We start from the raw sequence: 17,769 nt of genomic DNA, 5'->3' as shown, positions 1-17,769 counted from the left end.
ATTTAGAGCAGCACAAAAAAGAAAATTCTGAACAAAAAAATAGAGAGAGAGAGAGAGAGAGAGAGAGAGAGAGAGAACCCAAATTTAAAGTCAAGCTTATTACAACTATTTGCATTAACATCATTATTCCAATAATCTGAGCAACTCCAGGTAACGGACCAAGGTCCTTTTTGGTGTGCCTAGAAATCAAGACCATTGCCAGGCATGAGGGAAGAAAGGCTCTGTTTTCAGTATCAATCCATGTATCTTCATGTTACTGGGCACAAGTATTTTTTTAATTGTTTTTCTGGATCTCTGCTTGGTTATTGAGGTTCTTGATATTTTTCATTAATCCATGCTCATTTTTGATGATCAAAAAAGTTCACATCCACACAGATTCTGTTATACCCAGAGGCATTCTCACCCCCAGAATGAGCATCACCAGCTTTGGCAACCAAGGTGAAAAGCGAAGGCCATGGTCCAGGCCCTGTGTAAGCCAGCTGTCTTCCCTCTGCTCCATATGGTCAAATTCAATTCAAACCTGACCTCTGTCATTCCCAATAGATACCTTCTGTTAGAAAGAACTCCAGAAAGGGGAGACGTGGGTGACAGTAATGTAAAATTGTATTTTGCTTTTGAATATACACATGTAATTATCCATTTATGATCCAGAATGTAAAACCAAATCATTTGAGGACTGCCAGCATTTTATTGAATAGGTCAATACATAGGACTATTTATTCAGTAAGCTTATTTGAATATTGCTCTGTCCCAGGCTCTATGCTAAATGATAAGATTCTCTAATATGTAAGTCCTAGGAAAAGCCTTCAGTGAAATCTTTGTAAGAGAAGAGGGAGGGGTACAAGAAGGAAAAGTAAAGGGGGGGAGAGATGAGTTTCCTGAATGAACATCTGGAGGAAATGTCAAGGTTGGAGTTTAGAGAGGAATCAGTGTGCCAAGGAGAGTGAGATGAGTGTGCACAGAAGCAGAAAGTGCAGCACACATTTAAACAGTGTGCAGCATCCCGTATCAGCAGAGTACACATCATGCAGGATTGGTTTTTGTTCCATTGACTTAACAAATGTTTAGCAAACCCTCACTGAACAGGGGTATTTAGAGAAGCCAGGAGCTTCGGATAATAGCAGAATTAAGGCAGGAAGCTACAAAATGACCTTTGAAAGCAAATCACTTTCCATGAGGGAGAACAACACAAAAGGATCATTTCATCCATTCCTGCTCATCAGCTTGAGAGAAGCAGAGAGCAGGCAGGTAAAACAGACTCTAAAACTCCAGAGAATGGAGCTAATTAAATAAAGCTGGGCCTAATTTTATTTGCATATTCCCTTTTTAAGCTACTTAACATAGATACCCTATGGGTCTGAATCTCCTGGATGAGCAGGTGTTAGGCCTGGGAGGACTGGGAGGGGCAGCACAATCTCAGCTCTGGCACAGAGGTATAAAACACCATGAGTTAGAATCCTTTCTGTATTTCGAGAGACTAAGTTGCAAAGCAACAAATATCAAAGGGGTCAGATCATGCAAGGCCTGGGTATATGGTTTAATTTTTGTTTGTCTGGTACAAAATGAATGCCTCTGGAGTGTCTCCACTGTTCCTACTATGCTTTTCATGTTTCTCTCAAATAAATGAAACTCTTGACTTTAAACAGCCAACTTTGGATTGCTATGTATTCAGGGGTGGGAGTGTCACACCCACATACCCAACTCACTTCTGAGGCCGAGTACATCATTTGCAAAGATTTCTGGGTTTCAGAAACTTTTTTCTAGTCTCTCTCTCTCTCTCTCTCTCTCTCTCTCTCTCTCTCTCTCTCCCTCTCTCCTCTCTCTCTCCTCTCTCTCTCTCCCTCTTTCTGCCAGAATAAATAGGATGAGTTTGTGTTGACATTTCCACATAATCTCTTCTGCTCTGGATGAGTCAAAATTATAAACCACTGATAAAAATTAAGAGTTGTGCATTCATCCTCATGGCCCTTTTGTGCCTGGAGACCGGAAGGGCCTGTCTCTTCCTGAGTAACAGGTGGCTAGCAATCCCTTCTGCATGAGCAGAGGTGTCTGAACCATGAACTTGCCTTAACTCCAGCTCTGAACTCCTACCTTTCCTCTTTTGAGCACAGGTTCTGTGAGCACAGGCGGAGCACTGTGGTGCTGAATTTGCCTGGACTTGAGGTGTTCCCCGGGGACCTTCTGGTGTCTGATGGAGCTGCTGATTATCTGTGCCACCCACTGCTGCTGCTGAATCCAGGTCCCATTTCCTTCTGTCTATGTCCACTGCATGCTTGTTACAGGGCAGATATTGTTATAAGCAAGAAAGATCTTTCCAAATGATTAAGACCTAGTAGAATCCAGGGACTGACCCATTCGAAGGGAAGCCTTGCCAATTAGAACAGGCACAAGGCATGAGTGACTAGAGTCAGAAGACTACCAGTCTTGTATCAGGCATTCCATTTACAGAGATAGGACATGGGTCTATCCTCAGAATGTCGTCTTATCAAATTATTCATCCCAGGTCCAGCTGGACCAGGGAAGGTGACCATTTGGGATCAGAATGCTCTTGTTGGACTGGTAAGCATCTTATCTGTGGTTGCTGTAACTTATATTTGATCCACTCCTGTTCTTCAGCCTCACAGTCACACACAGGAAACAGGGTCCCCTCTTTAGGTTCTTAGTCCCACTAATAAAAGAATTTAAGAGTGGAGTTAGAGGGATGGCTTAGAAATTAAGAGCACTGGCTGCTCTTGCAGAAGAGCCGGGTTCAGTTCCCAGCACTCATATGACAACTAACAACTGTCCATAACTCCAGCTCCAGGGGATATAATGCCCTCTTCTGACATCCATGGGCATTGCACAACACAGGTACACTTAGATACACGCAGGCAATACACTCATACACATAAAATAAAAATGAAAGAATTTAAGAGTGAACTCAAATGGAAGTTTAAGGACAATTTTATTAGAGTTTGAAAGGAAAACCTCCAGGATTGGCAAGTTGTAAATCTCAGCAGTCACCCAGTGGAGAAGAATGGATGAGAGAAAGAAAAAAACCAAGGCATTTTAAAGCCAGCATGGAGGTCAGATATGTGGTGAACTAGCAGCCACATAGCAGGGAAGAGAACTTCAAAGAAAGAGTAAAGAAACCCAAAATGTTGGGGCAGCCCAGGGTGTTAGGGAAAGCATGCTTAGAAAAGAGACAGAAAGAATAAAAGTAGAGGTTATGCTTCTCCAAAGAATTCAAAAAAGCTTACAGACTTCCAGAGCTACATGGCTACTGCCTGACCACAAGCTACTACACTAGGGGGACAGGGATTCTGGGCAGGAAAAGTTCACCTTCTCATTAACACACTAGCTATTCTATCTTGTTAGTAAGACTTAAGGTGAGCCTGACTTCCTAGGGGTGGTCCCATGGCCAGGTGACTGACCTGGCAAAACTACTAGGTCTCCACCCAGGCCTTAGGGGGCCTTTCTGGCTACAGTAATAACCGTAGTGTCTTCCAACCAGAGTTCCATAAGTGATGGTGGCAAATGGACATCTTATAGAGGCAGGGTGGGTCATTAGCTGTGATACAATATGACACTTGGAATATTGGGGGACTTTCCTCGTGGTTCTGAGGACAAGCACATCAAAGCCCTGAAAGCTAGAGTACTTAAATTTTATCCATGTGGGTGGCTTTTAAGCTGCTTTTGTTCTTAGTGGGTCCCACTTCACAAACGAATCTTTTCTTGGAAATCCAACATATACAACAGACCTAGAGAAGTTGCATTGATTGGATTTGGGTTGGAGCCCAAAGACTCAGGCACCTCCTTTAATGCTTCACAAATGCTCTTAACCCATTCACAACTAGAGCAGTGGTTGCCAAAGCCTGGTCTCGGGCCAGCAGCTTCCGTAGCACCTGAGAATTTGTCAGAAATGCAGATTCCAAAGCCCCAGCCCATATTTTAAGAATCAGAAATTCTGGGATTGGTGTCCAGCAATTGGGTTATTAACAAGCCCTGCGGGTGATTCGGATGCCAACTGAAGTTTTAGAATTGAGGTCTTGGATCCCAGGACCATGGTCTAAAGCACTAACTCTCAAGCTTTGCTGTATGTAGTGTTGCTATGCAGATATTACTTATTCAACAAAGGATAATATTTAAGGCAGATAATGAAAGTGTGTATTTAATAAAGATTCACTTAAATCTTCTCAACACAATGATTTTCCAAGGTTCCAAATTATCCTTAAAGTTTAGAGAAAAAGGAAAGAAATTTACAAAGGGCCAGGATGTCCAGTTATTGCAGTCCAAATTGGATGGGATAATTTTACTGGTCATTCGAGGGCTAAGTGTGGTAAATCTAATCTTTAAAGATGACTCCACCTACTCTCCCCTCTGTAACATCAGTCATGTGGCTGCAATGGATGAGAGGGTAATTAGGTAGACTTATTACGTCCTGTCCAAGATGACAATAAAAACCATATTCAAGCGATAAATGCTGGCCAGGCAGTTAATTCCAGCTGAGTGAAGCACTACGAAGACAGTCCTGCTGAATCTGACAAGAGTCAAGCTAGAAGACATCTCTTGTATACTGAGCAATCAAAACATGAAGCTAAGAAACTGTTCCCAGTTTATCCTGAGTAGCATAAAAGACAGAAAAATCAAAAGGCCAGGATGTAATTTCCTGGTCATCAAAAGAATATGTGATTGAATAATGGCTTCCTTCCCAGCCTAGAGCAACTTCTAAGGACATTGGGATGGTGGCCAGTAGCAGCCCCAACATGAAGATGAGCAACGCATTGGTGCTTCCTATTTCAATAGCATTGTTTAAGAATAGCTGAAGATGTCTGGGTTGATGACGGCTTCAAGTCTCCAGTTTGATCAGGCTATTGCTGTTGCATAGGGTGGGACAGTCTATGGTGCGATAATGTGAAAATAAAGGTCAGTCTATTCGGCCCCAAAGTGCTATAATTCTCTAGCTTAAATGAATGGCTCAACATACTTACCACAGTTCATAGACTTCTCTCCAATTAATAGGAGAAAGGAAGCTAAATCCAACAGCCCAGTAAAGAAACAATACCATATTACCTTAAGGCAGTAGACCATGAACCTTTAGCTTACAACATTGCATCATTCATTTATCTGCAAAACTGTAAATACTCATTCAGGGCATTCTCAGCAAAAGGTGAATAACAGCACAGTGAATTATACTCAGCTCATTTTCAAAAAGACACTTTTCTCAAGCACTATGGTGATCTTTGCCTAGTTACTACAAGTAACGATATATTTTCTTTTATGTCACCCATAAGAATCCAAAAAACCAAGATGGCCTTTCTCCAAGAGAGGAGTGGTAAGTGTCACACATTGTTGTTTTTATCTTTAGTTAAGTCTTTTGTAGGTAAGAAAGTAAGAGATGGCTTAAGAGTGCTTAACTCTGTTTTATCTTTGCATAAAGGTAGATGGCTCAGGAAAGGTAAATGATATCATCACAGCCATAGTGTGGGCTCCAGAACGTGCCAAGCAGCGCCATTTCATGCAGCAAAACAGTGCTAATTGCCAGCAGTTAATGAGTTCTTCAGAAAAGAAAAGCAATTCTAACATAGCGATGCTTTGCACACTGAAATTATACTTGATATGACTTAGAAACAGTTCACTTGATGAAATAAAATTCACCTGTGTATATACCCTAGGTTGCAATCAGCACCATGCATGTGGGGGACATTAAAAAATTAATATTACAGGGTCAGATTCCACAGGTACACATTTCTATTTCTGAGAAACTCAGCTAATTGGTCCTAGCGGATTTTTAAAATTCATTTGCAGTTTTGTCAATTATTGAAGAGTAATCGATCTAAATCAATAGTCTTTGAGTCTTTATGATATAAAACAAGGGTGGGGTTGTCCTTGGACAAGAATTTCCTTCTTGTGCACTGTGGGCAGAGGGAGGAGACGTTCACTATTGAAATTGGACTCTGCATTCACGTTTTCTGGAGAAAAAAGAAAGGCTGGTGCTACGTTCTCCCCATTGGTGCAGTCTGCAGTACACACCACAGCAGTACACACCACAGCAGTACACACCACAGCACTAATACACACCACAGCAGTACACACCGCAGCAGTACACACCGCAGCAGTACACACCGCAGCAGTACACACCGCAGCAGTACACACCGCAGCAGTACACACCGCAGCAGTACACACCGCAGCAGTACACACCGCAGCAGTACACACCGCAGCAGTACACACCGCAGCAGTACACACCGCAGCAGTACACACCGCAGCAGTACACACCGCAGCAGTACACACCGCAGCAGTACACACCGCAGCAGTACACACCGCAGCAGTACACACCGCAGCAGTACACACCGCAGCAGTACACACCGCAGCAGTACACACCGCAGCAGTACACACCGCAGCAGTACACACCGCAGCAGTACACACCGCAGCAGTACACACCGCAGCAGTACACACCGCAGCAGTACACACCGCAGCAGTACACACCGCAGCAGTACACACCGCAGCAGTACACACCGCAGCAGTACACACCGCAGCAGTACACACCGCAGCAGTACACACCGCAGCAGTACACACCGCAGCAGTACACACCGCAGCAGTACACACCGCAGCAGTACACACCGCAGCAGTACACACCGCAGCAGTACACACCGCAGCAGTACACACCGCAGCAGTACACACCGCAGCAGTACACACCGCAGCAGTACACACCGCAGCAGTACACACCGCAGCAGTACACACCGCAGCAGTACACACCGCAGCAGTACACACCGCAGCAGTACACACCGCAGCAGTACACACCGCAGCAGTACACACCGCAGCAGTACACACCGCAGCAGTACACACCGCAGCAGTACACACCGCAGCAGTACACACCGCAGCAGTACACACCGCAGCAGTACACACCGCAGCAGTACACACCGCAGCAGTACACACCGCAGCAGTACACACCGCAGCAGTACACACCGCAGCAGTACACACCGCAGCAGTACACACCGCAGCAGTACACACCGCAGCAGTACACACCGCAGCAGTACACACCGCAGCAGTACACACCGCAGCAGTACACACCGCAGCAGTACACACCGCAGCAGTACACACCGCAGCAGTACACACCGCAGCAGTACACACCGCAGCAGTACACACCGCAGCAGTACACACCGCAGCAGTACACACCGCAGCAGTACACACCGCAGCAGTACACACCGCAGCAGTACACACCGCAGCAGTACACACCGCAGCAGTACACACCGCAGCAGTACACACCGCAGCAGTACACACCGCAGCAGTACACACCGCAGCAGTACACACCGCAGCAGTACACACCGCAGCAGTACACACCGCAGCAGTACACACCGCAGCAGTACACACCGCAGCAGTACACACCGCAGCAGTACACACCGCAGCAGTACACACCGCAGCAGTACACACCGCAGCAGTACACACCGCAGCAGTACACACCGCAGCAGTACACACCGCAGCAGTACACACCGCAGCAGTACACACCGCAGCAGTACACACCGCAGCAGTACACACCGCAGCAGTACACACCGCAGCAGTACACACCGCAGCAGTACACACCGCAGCAGTACACACCGCAGCAGTACACACCGCAGCAGTACACACCGCAGCAGTACACACCGCAGCAGTACACACCGCAGCAGTACACACCGCAGCAGTACACACCGCAGCAGTACACACCGCAGCAGTACACACCGCAGCAGTACACACCGCAGCAGTACACACCGCAGCAGTACACACCGCAGCAGTACACACCGCAGCAGTACACACCGCAGCAGTACACACCGCAGCAGTACACACCGCAGCAGTACACACCGCAGCAGTACACACCGCAGCAGTACACACCGCAGCAGTACACACCGCAGCAGTACACACCGCAGCAGTACACACCGCAGCAGTACACACCGCAGCAGTACACACCGCAGCAGTACACACCGCAGCAGTACACACCGCAGCAGTACACACCGCAGCAGTACACACCGCAGCAGTACACACCGCAGCAGTACACACCGCAGCAGTACACACCGCAGCAGTACACACCGCAGCAGTACACACCGCAGCAGTACACACCGCAGCAGTACACACCGCAGCAGTACACACCGCAGCAGTACACACCGCAGCAGTACACACCGCAGCAGTACACACCGCAGCAGTACACACCGCAGCAGTACACACCGCAGCAGTACACACCGCAGCAGTACACACCGCAGCAGTACACACCGCAGCAGTACACACCGCAGCAGTACACACCGCAGCAGTACACACCGCAGCAGTACACACCGCAGCAGTACACACCGCAGCAGTACACACCGCAGCAGTACACACCGCAGCAGTACACACCGCAGCAGTACACACCGCAGCAGTACACACCGCAGCAGTACACACCGCAGCAGTACACACCGCAGCAGTACACACCGCAGCAGTACACACCGCAGCAGTACACACCGCAGCAGTACACACCGCAGCAGTACACACCGCAGCAGTACACACCGCAGCAGTACACACCGCAGCAGTACACACCGCAGCAGTACACACCGCAGCAGTACACACCGCAGCAGTACACACCGCAGCAGTACACACCGCAGCAGTACACACCGCAGCAGTACACACCGCAGCAGTACACACCGCAGCAGTACACACCGCAGCAGTACACACCGCAGCAGTACACACCGCAGCAGTACACACCGCAGCAGTACACACCGCAGCAGTACACACCGCAGCAGTACACACCGCAGCAGTACACACCGCAGCAGTACACACCGCAGCAGTACACACCGCAGCAGTACACACCGCAGCAGTACACACCGCAGCAGTACACACCGCAGCAGTACACACCGCAGCAGTACACACCGCAGCAGTACACACCGCAGCAGTACACACCGCAGCAGTACACACCGCAGCAGTACACACCGCAGCAGTACACACCGCAGCAGTACACACCGCAGCAGTACACACCGCAGCAGTACACACCGCAGCAGTACACACCGCAGCAGTACACACCGCAGCAGTACACACCGCAGCAGTACACACCGCAGCAGTACACACCGCAGCAGTACACACCGCAGCAGTACACACCGCAGCAGTACACACCGCAGCAGTACACACCGCAGCAGTACACACCGCAGCAGTACACACCGCAGCAGTACACACCGCAGCAGTACACACCGCAGCAGTACACACCGCAGCAGTACACACCGCAGCAGTACACACCGCAGCAGTACACACCGCAGCAGTACACACCGCAGCAGTACACACCGCAGCAGTACACACCACAGCAGTACACCCCACAGCACTAATACACACCACAGCAGCAGTATACACCACAGCAGCAGTACACACACCACAGCACTAATACACACCACAGCAGCAGTACACAGACCACAGCACTAATACACACCACAGCACTAATATACACCACAGCAGCAGTACACACACCATAGCACTAATATACACCACAGCACTAATACACACCACAGCACTAATATACACCACAGCAGCAGTACACACACCACAGCACTAATACACACCACAGCAGCAGCCGCCAAGCCTCATGTGAACTCACTGGGCCTTGTTCTATCAAAATCTACCCACATGGTCTCTCCAACCAATCTGTCACCAGTTGCTGGGGTCTGCATTGTTCTATCCACACAAATATCTTACTATTTTTTAAAGCCCAGTTCCTCTGAGGATCTGGAGAGATATCTCAGTTAGCAAAATGATTGCTATGCAGTCAAAAGAACCAATGTTAGAAAGCCTCTGAACCCATGTAAAAAAGCTGGGAATCATATTTATGATCTTAGAGCTGGGAGGTGGGGGTGGCCACAGAGAGAGAGAGAGAGGCAGATCCCTGTAGCTTGCTGGCCACCCACCCTAGCCTACTTGGTGAGCTCCAGGTCTCTAACCTTTACACATGTGTACACATGCATACATCTGCATCCACGTGGTGCAGTTTGTATGACACACACACACACACACACACAAACACACACAGTCTTAATTAATTAAAAATAAAATAAATAAAAGCCCTCTGCATTTCCAATTCCAGCAGTCTCAATTACAGTTCCATGACTTTGGCCACATAAATCAACCCTGTCTGCTTGAAAGTCATAATGGCTGTGGAACCTATAGTACTAGTGACTATAACAAGAGAACTTCTCCAGGGCTGGGAACTTGTCAACACTCTAGATGTATTGGTCACATTAGACTTTTTGAGACGGGGTCTCCCTGTAGCCCCCAGTGGCCTGGTACTTGCTATGTAGACCAGACTGGCCTCAGTCTCACAGAGACCTGCCTGCTCTTGCCTCCTGAGTTCTGGAATTAAAGGCATGCACCACCACACCTTGCTAGTAGTTGTATTTTTTTTAATATTTTATTTATTTTTATTTTATATGTATGAATATATTGCCTGCATTATGTAAATGCACCTGTGTTGTGCAATGCCCATGGAGGTCAGAAGAGAGCATCAGATTCCCCTGGAACTGGAGCTACAGACAAATTGTTAGCTATCATGTGGGTACTGGGAATGAAACCCAGGTCTTCTGCAAGAGCAGCCAATGCTCTTAACCAATGAGCTATCTCTCCAGTCCCATAGGAGTTATATTTTTAATTGGACCTTGGAAAACTACTTGCTTTTTGTAATCAACTATATGATTGACTTTTACATTATTTGTTCAAAACTAAGCAGTTTGTATGGGACAAAATCTAAGTTTTATGAGCTGTAAAATATAAATTGATGATAACAGGACCAGGCGTGGTAGCACACTCTATTAATCCCATCACTGAGGAGGCAGAAGTAGGCGGATCTCTGTGAGCTCAAGGCCAGCCTGGTCTACATAACGAGTTCGATTTCCAAGCCAGCTGGGGGCTACATGGAGACCCTGTCTTAAAATCAACCAACCAACAAAATTTGATGATAACATGTCAGTTCCATGGTCACTGGGCTGCTGCTCATCAGCCATTCACAGATGTATGGACTATTTTCTTAGCAGGTCTGAGACAAGGCAGCCTCTCCCAAATGCCTTCCTCATATAAACAGAGGGTGAACAAACCGTAGTCAGGACTGAGATCTGAGAAGGAGGATCATTTTCCCCTAGTCATCCTGAGGCTTCTTCCAAGGCAGCAAGTTCTCAGAGATGTCTAGGAGATTGACTGGGCTTTCAGAAGGAAAGGGCCTAGTTAAGGAAGGAATGGCCTGCAGATTGGAATCCATCCATTCCATTATGGATCCCCATAAAGGAGTAGCTCTTTCTGATGTGTGTGCTAGACAAGTGTATGTACCGAATGCTGGGCTTTATATCTAAGATACTGAGTGAGAAGGTCAGATTGGTATGTAAACAGTAGGGAGGATGCTAAATTGTACTCTAGGGTAAAAGCGTGGTGATACATAAAGGAAGAATGATAGAGTCCATATTTTTAAAGGTGTCAGGCCAGTGAGATGGCACAGAGGGTAAGGGCACTTGCCACCCTCTGGAAACCCACTTTTAATACCCAGAAACCACATAGTGAAAGGAAAGAACCAACTTCCACAAACTGACCTCTGACCTGCCCCCCCTTGCTATGGCAGGAGAATGCTCCACCCCCCCACACATACAAAGTAAATAAATAATAAATAGGAAAAAATGGAAATTTTAAATAGCATTGTATTTTCATATAACCTAAACACATTTTTCTGCATACTTTAAATCATCCATAGTGTACTTAGCATACCCAGAACTATCTAAATGCTTAAATGCAGTTATTATGTAGTATTGTTCATGGAGTAATAAAGGGAAAAAGCTCTGCATATGTTCAGTATAGGCAATATTTATAGTAGTTTTGGTTTATGGTTGATTGAATCCATAAATGTAGAGGCTATAGCCACTGAAGTCGGACTGCAGTGAAATGATTGAAAGCTTTCATCAAACGTTCTGAGCAATGAAGAAAACGTCATTTCTTGAAGCCCTATTTTCACAAGGATACAGTGTTTGGTTCCCTTAAAGTCCGTATGCCTAACTTCATCCTCTTAGTCTTATTTGCCAAATATTTCCTGTCTATATAAGTGATACTCCCCATAAATATGCCCCACTTCTAACTTACAGGGGATTTTCCTGGTCTTTTTCTTTTTCTTCTTCCCCTCCTTCCTTTCTTCCCAATCATCAATAACAATATTAGTAATAAAGGTAGCCTACGGAATGTCACTACATCACAAGGCATTGCTTCTGTTTACATGTGTCCTCACTTACATATGTCATCATTTATGTACACAGACTCATAAATTCTTACCCAATCCAACAAGGTGACATTTAGCCCATTCACAAACAGTGAAACAGGTTCTGAGAAGTGGAGTGGTCTGCCTGAAGTCACACAGCTCTTAAGAAGTAGAAGAGGGTTTGTCCCCAGAAGTCACACGCAGTTTAGCTCTGAGTCTGTTCTTAAGAAAGATCTCCATTAGCCCCAAACATGAAACAATTCTTGCTTTGCAAACAAGCCTGTCTGGCACCTCAACCATAGGTTTCTGCAAACAGGGCCTGCTATTAGAGAAAGAACGCAGAATCTTTCTCTCACAAGCCCTCCCAACACCCTTATCGTCTATCAAGGAAGAATGCAGGCTTAAATCCTCTACCCAACCCCCTGCCTCTGTTTACCTACATAAAAGTACTTAAGCACCCCTGCTGTTTGGCTCATGTGGCTACTGCAGACTCCCGCTGGTCAGTAGTCACCCCTCATTGACTTATAAAGATCAATATGGATTGTCTGCCATTGGTGTCTTTTCCTTTCCTGTCTGCAACTCTCTGAACTCTTAACCCTAATATTTACTGGGAAAGAGTTCTCCCCTGGGAGAGATTTAAAACGTCTAATTCCTGACATGTCGTAGCCCCCACACTGCACCCTTCTATCAACTGTAGGAGTTCCCATAACTAGACCTGGACAGTCCTTCCTCCTTTCTGTCATCTCAATCCTCAAAGAACCTGACTGTCTTTCTGATTCAACACTGTCTCATGGCAAATGTTCCATCCAGTCTTAACCTTCAGTTTCACCCCCGTTTTATGTCACCAGTGCTGCCTGCAAAGATCCATTCCACTTACTCCTATTGCTAAATGTAAGATCTCAAAACCAACTTTGGCTTTCACTTTTCTTCTTTCCCTGTGTCCTCCCGAATGCCCAGCAAATCTTCCCATTCTGTCCTAACTAAAATCGTCATTGTGAAAGCAACAGGCCCTAGCTGCGTCTGTGACTCTAAGAGGTCCTATCGCTAGGGACCTGTCTCTTCCCTTCTTCCTAGAATATTCACCTGGCTTTGACCAGGAGATTGGTCAGTAAGTTGGTCAACTGATGGAAGCCACAGATAGTGCACTTCAGAATGAGAATTTGATGCACACTTCCCCAAAACTCCAATGCTGCCTCCATTGTCTTAGATGTTTTTTACAGGCTGGCTGATGATTATTTTTTTCCACAGCATGAAGCCATGCAGTCGCTATGGTTTCAGTCATCAACAAAACACATATGTCCCAATTTCTGTAGGAGGTTCCCAACTGGCTCCAAGATTTCTTTGCTACTGTGAAGGTTCAAGAGTCAACAAGAGGTTTCTTCTTTAAGTGCTTACAACCCAACCAGGGAAGCTCAGAATAGTCCCTCAGCACACAGGGAAAATGTTACAGGATCTCTTCCTCACAGGAACCCCTACCCACCACAGGAGGTTGTCCAGGCCTCTCCTGCTGATTAGCACAACAATGCTTAAGTAGCACCAAACAATTTAGATTGATGTATTCTGTACCCCGAGGCAGCAGAACAAGCTGGAAAATTGTCCTGAACATTCTATTGAAATACAGCCAAGTTGACTTGAGAAAGTCCTACACACTGTTACTTGATAACTTCTTCCTGGTATGGTTGGTAATATGAGCTCTGAGGGGGCAGCTCATGATGTTGCAATAGAATACTGAATGATTTTATTTACTTATTTATTTTTAATGTGTACGCATGTATTGCCTGCATGTAGGTAAGTGTACCTGTGTCGTGCAATGCCCACGGAGGTCAGAAGAGGCTGTCAGATCCTCTGGGACTGGAGTTACAGACAGTTATTAGCTGCCATGTGGGTGCTCTGAAATTTTTAATTTTTTCCTCCCTAAAGATTCTATAGTTTTATATTTAGGTCTGCATTCATTTGGAGTTAAGTTTTGTGTAAGATAAGAAATTTAGGTTCAGGGCTTTCTTTCTTTCTTTTTTTTTTTTTTGTCTTTTTGAGACAGGGTTTCCTTGTAGCCCCAGATGTCCTGGAACTCACTATGCAGACCAGGTGAATTCACAAAGATCCTCCTGCCTCTGCCTCCCAAGTGCTGGGATTAAAAGCGTGCACCACCACACCCAGCTGTAAATATATATTTTAAAATTATGAATAACATCAGAAAATATTTAATGGTTAGATACTGGGATAGAAGTAGCTTTATTTTTTGTTATATTGTTCCTTGCTTCTCATATTTTCTGCAATAATTTTACATTACCTTGTAATCAGATTTTTATCAGTATTATTACAAGACTATAACAATAAGTGAGGAAACTAGCCTTTGTAACATCTTCTCATATTCTTTGGCAGAGAATTACTGTATTAAGCAAGTCTCTAACACTGTAGGCTTTATTTAGTTATCTGCTAAGTGAGGGGGTGAAACTAATACACCCCAAAGCACTTCCTTGTGCTAAAGTCCTGAGATCCACAATCCAAATAAGCTAAGATTTTTAAGGATGTGGGGTCACCCTACAGAAAAGGTGCTGGGCTTAGAGTCCGTGCGCTTACTGTACGATCATTCTGTGACTTTGTTTTCTGTCATTAGTGAAATGAGAGGTTCAGAACACACATTTTCATGAGCCTCTGCCCTCCAGCTTCTGGGGTCCTGAGCTCAAACTGGCTTCAGGAATGGCCTGGGAACTGTTTGTGGTTTCAAGCTCTGGGTCTTTTTGAGTTTGTTCTGTTCTCATGAATGTCAGAGATCAACAGACTATGCTGAGGCCAATGAAGCCATGGTATTCAAAAGTTCATGTTTGAAGATCCTGTTTCTAATGATCTTTAAGCAGAGCAAAGACAGACACAAGCACATATCCGACCTGGAAGGCTGCCTGTCTTCTCTGAGGATTTCAGACTTCACAGGCTACGAGTTCTACAGCTTTAAGGTATCTTGAGAATTACTCAGTGCTTCGAATAGCTTTCCTTTTTCTTTTCTATCTCCATTTTTTCCTAAGTTTTGTCATTATTTTAGGTTGTCAAATCATTGCCTACTTCATTATGATAGCCAGGTACAGGGGAGGAGCCCAGGCCTGCACAGGACACAGAGACCTAGGAAACGTTACTTTACCTGATTAGGGTATTGGATATCAGAGCATTTTGTAGGCTATGAGGCCTATAGAAATGTCAAGAGAGCCAAACACCCACATGGTAGCATTTTGGTGAGTCACAGACCACATCTATGGTGGTCTCAGAGGATATGGCCTAATGATGCCATAGCCATTTTAGTGTCTGTAAATTCATTCTATAATGCTCACGCAACTACAAATCAAGTTATGTGTATTCCTCAGAACTTGCCCCATCATTAATCAACACATTACTGTAGTTGGTACCAGCCTTCCCCTCTGTGGGCCTCAATCCCTAGTTTGAAAAGTAAAGTGTTTGGGATAAGACAACTTTTAAAGGTTTCTTTGAGTTCTAAAGCTCTACCATGATTTTCTTTGTGGGGAGGGCTCTTTTTTGTTTGTTTGTTTCACACAGGATGTCCCTGTAGCCCTAGGTGGCCTAGAACTCACTATGTAGACAAGGCTGGCCTCAGTCTCACAGAAATCCACCTGCCTCTGATTCCCAAGTGCTGGAGTTAAAGGCATGTGCCACCACCCCCAGCTTAAAATTATTTATTTTTATTTTATGTGTACAAGTGTCTTGTTTGCATATATGTAAGTGTACCTCCATGTGGGTGCAATGCTTGTAGAGTTCAAAAGAGGGCTTTGGATTCCTTGGAACTGGAGTTACAGATGGTTGAAATCTACCATGTGGGTGCTGGGAACTGAACCTAGGACCTCTGTAAGACCAGTGAGTACTCTGTACTGCTGAGCCATCTCTCCAGCCCTCTAGCAGGATTTTTGAGCAGTTAATTTCAACAAGCTTTTCCGTTGGAACCTGGAATCATATTTCTTCTTAGGTTTAAGGGTTTTTGTTTATTTAAGATTTTGTTTGTTTGTTTGTTTGTTTGTTTGCCTTTTTGAGACAAGTTTAAGTTCTTTAAGGCTTGAGACAAACTGGAAAGGACTTGCAAAGTCCTAAAGCAGAATTCCAAACAATATCAACTTGAATTTCTTCTCTGGCTACACAGTAATGCTTTGCATCAGGAGGGAGGAACTGGCATCAGCAGCCACAGGGAAAAGCTGGGTTTGGGTAGCTTGAGGAGCCACTGACAGTGGGGAAGTGGGTCCCCCAGAATGACTCCTGCCAGCTGTCACCCAAAGCAAACAGCAGCCAGAGGGCAGCCCTCCGAGGTGGAAACCTGTTGTTCTCTCTTTCCTCCCTGTGTACAGGATAAGACCTGGAGTGACGTCATGGGAATCCATCAGAAATTGCCTACTGATGAGTTAGACTTGAGAAAACAGCAAGAGGCCGTGTGGGAACTTTTCACCAGTGAATGCACTTATTTCTTGGACCAATTATTAGTTCTTAAAATGGTAATGTTATGTTTAATGTTGCAGTTCATGGGAAACATTGAGTTCTTTAGGAATGTTTTTCCATGCTAGCAAAGGAAAATTGAGCTAATGTGCTTCCTTTCAGAGACTCTTGTAGAAAATTTCATTCATTATTTTTATTTAGATACTACTGACCTCCACAGGTTTTGTTGTTGTTATTGTTTCTTTCTTTGTTGCTTTGTTTCATTATGTAGGTCAGGCTGGCCTCGAGCTCTGGATCCTCCTGCTTCAGTCACTGGAATGCTTGGATTATAGACTTGTACCCAGCACTTTACTCTTTTTCTTAAACATGGCCTCTTGGGATTGATTAAAACTTCCCAATCCTAGTCCACCATCCCAACTTCTCACCTGCTACATGGCTCGCTGTGTCTCATGTTCACCTATGTTTGCATACTCCTGGACCAAGGAGCTCACAGCTACCATCAGGGGAGCCTATCCATCTTCCCCCGACTTCTAGGATGTTTGCTCCCTCATGAACAGTGCTTCTTATTGGCTGCTGGGCCACAGGTGCAGATTCTAGAGCAGCATCATAAACACTATGGTGCACTCAATTTACATGGGGCAGTCATGATTCCTCTATGAAAATGAGGTAAGCCAATGCAAGCAGCCCTGATCTGGAGAGTAGAAACCGGAGTTCCGTTGAGAGAAGAACCATACAGCAAGGGAGGAAAAGGAGCAGCTTCCTCAAAAACACAGAGTAATCTTGGTTATGTGGTACCCTAGGTCGCTTCTGCCAGTAGTGCTTTTAATCTCAGATAGCCCATCTGAAAGTCATTAGTTAGGTAAACCTGAATTCAAGCCCTGAATCTGTCTCTAACATTAGTAATGTCTATACTTCCGTATTCTAAAGCAGGTGCTGACAAACATCTTCAGTAAAGATCCATATCTTAATCTCTTTTGTGTTACTGTAACAGACTGTCACAGCCTGGGCAATTTGCAAAGAAAAGACATTTATTTGGCTCATGATTTTGGAGGCTGTGAAATCTAAGATGGAGGACCGACATCTGGCAAGGGTTCTTCTGTTGATGTATCAGAACACAGCATGTGGCATTTTTATGGAGAGGTCACATAAGAAAG

The 17,769-nt window shown here is 45.3% G+C and overlaps 1 protein-coding gene across 4 annotated transcripts in view; it reads left to right on the top strand.

Moving 5' to 3' along the window:
* Nucleotides 1–17,769, top strand: part of Plekhg7 (pleckstrin homology and RhoGEF domain containing G7) — a 53,667-nt gene that overhangs the window by 766 nt on the left and 35,132 nt on the right. Inside the window, exons 2-5 of one of the 4 annotated variants that reach the window (XM_029559087.1) lie at nt 2,112–2,239; nt 5,274–5,314; nt 15,046–15,141; nt 16,531–16,674. In XM_029559087.1, coding sequence (XP_029414947.1) covers nt 2,112–2,239; nt 5,274–5,314; nt 15,046–15,141; nt 16,531–16,674 — 409 coding nt within the window. Of the gene's footprint in view, nt 1–2,110; nt 2,240–5,273; nt 5,315–15,042; nt 15,142–16,530; nt 16,675–17,769 lie in introns of those variants that run through there. The other 3 variants (XM_029559084.1, XM_008823856.2, XM_029559088.1) reach the window with 3 other exon arrangements.

The sequence above is a fragment of the Nannospalax galili genome, unplaced genomic scaffold (genome assembly GCF_000622305.1).
Source record: "Nannospalax galili isolate Female #2095 unplaced genomic scaffold, S.galili_v1.0 scaffold191, whole genome shotgun sequence".
Lineage (NCBI taxonomy): Eukaryota > Metazoa > Chordata > Mammalia > Rodentia > Spalacidae > Nannospalax > Nannospalax galili.
Note: the sequence above shows the minus strand (reverse complement) of the source record. Positions and strands in the feature narration are given on the sequence as shown.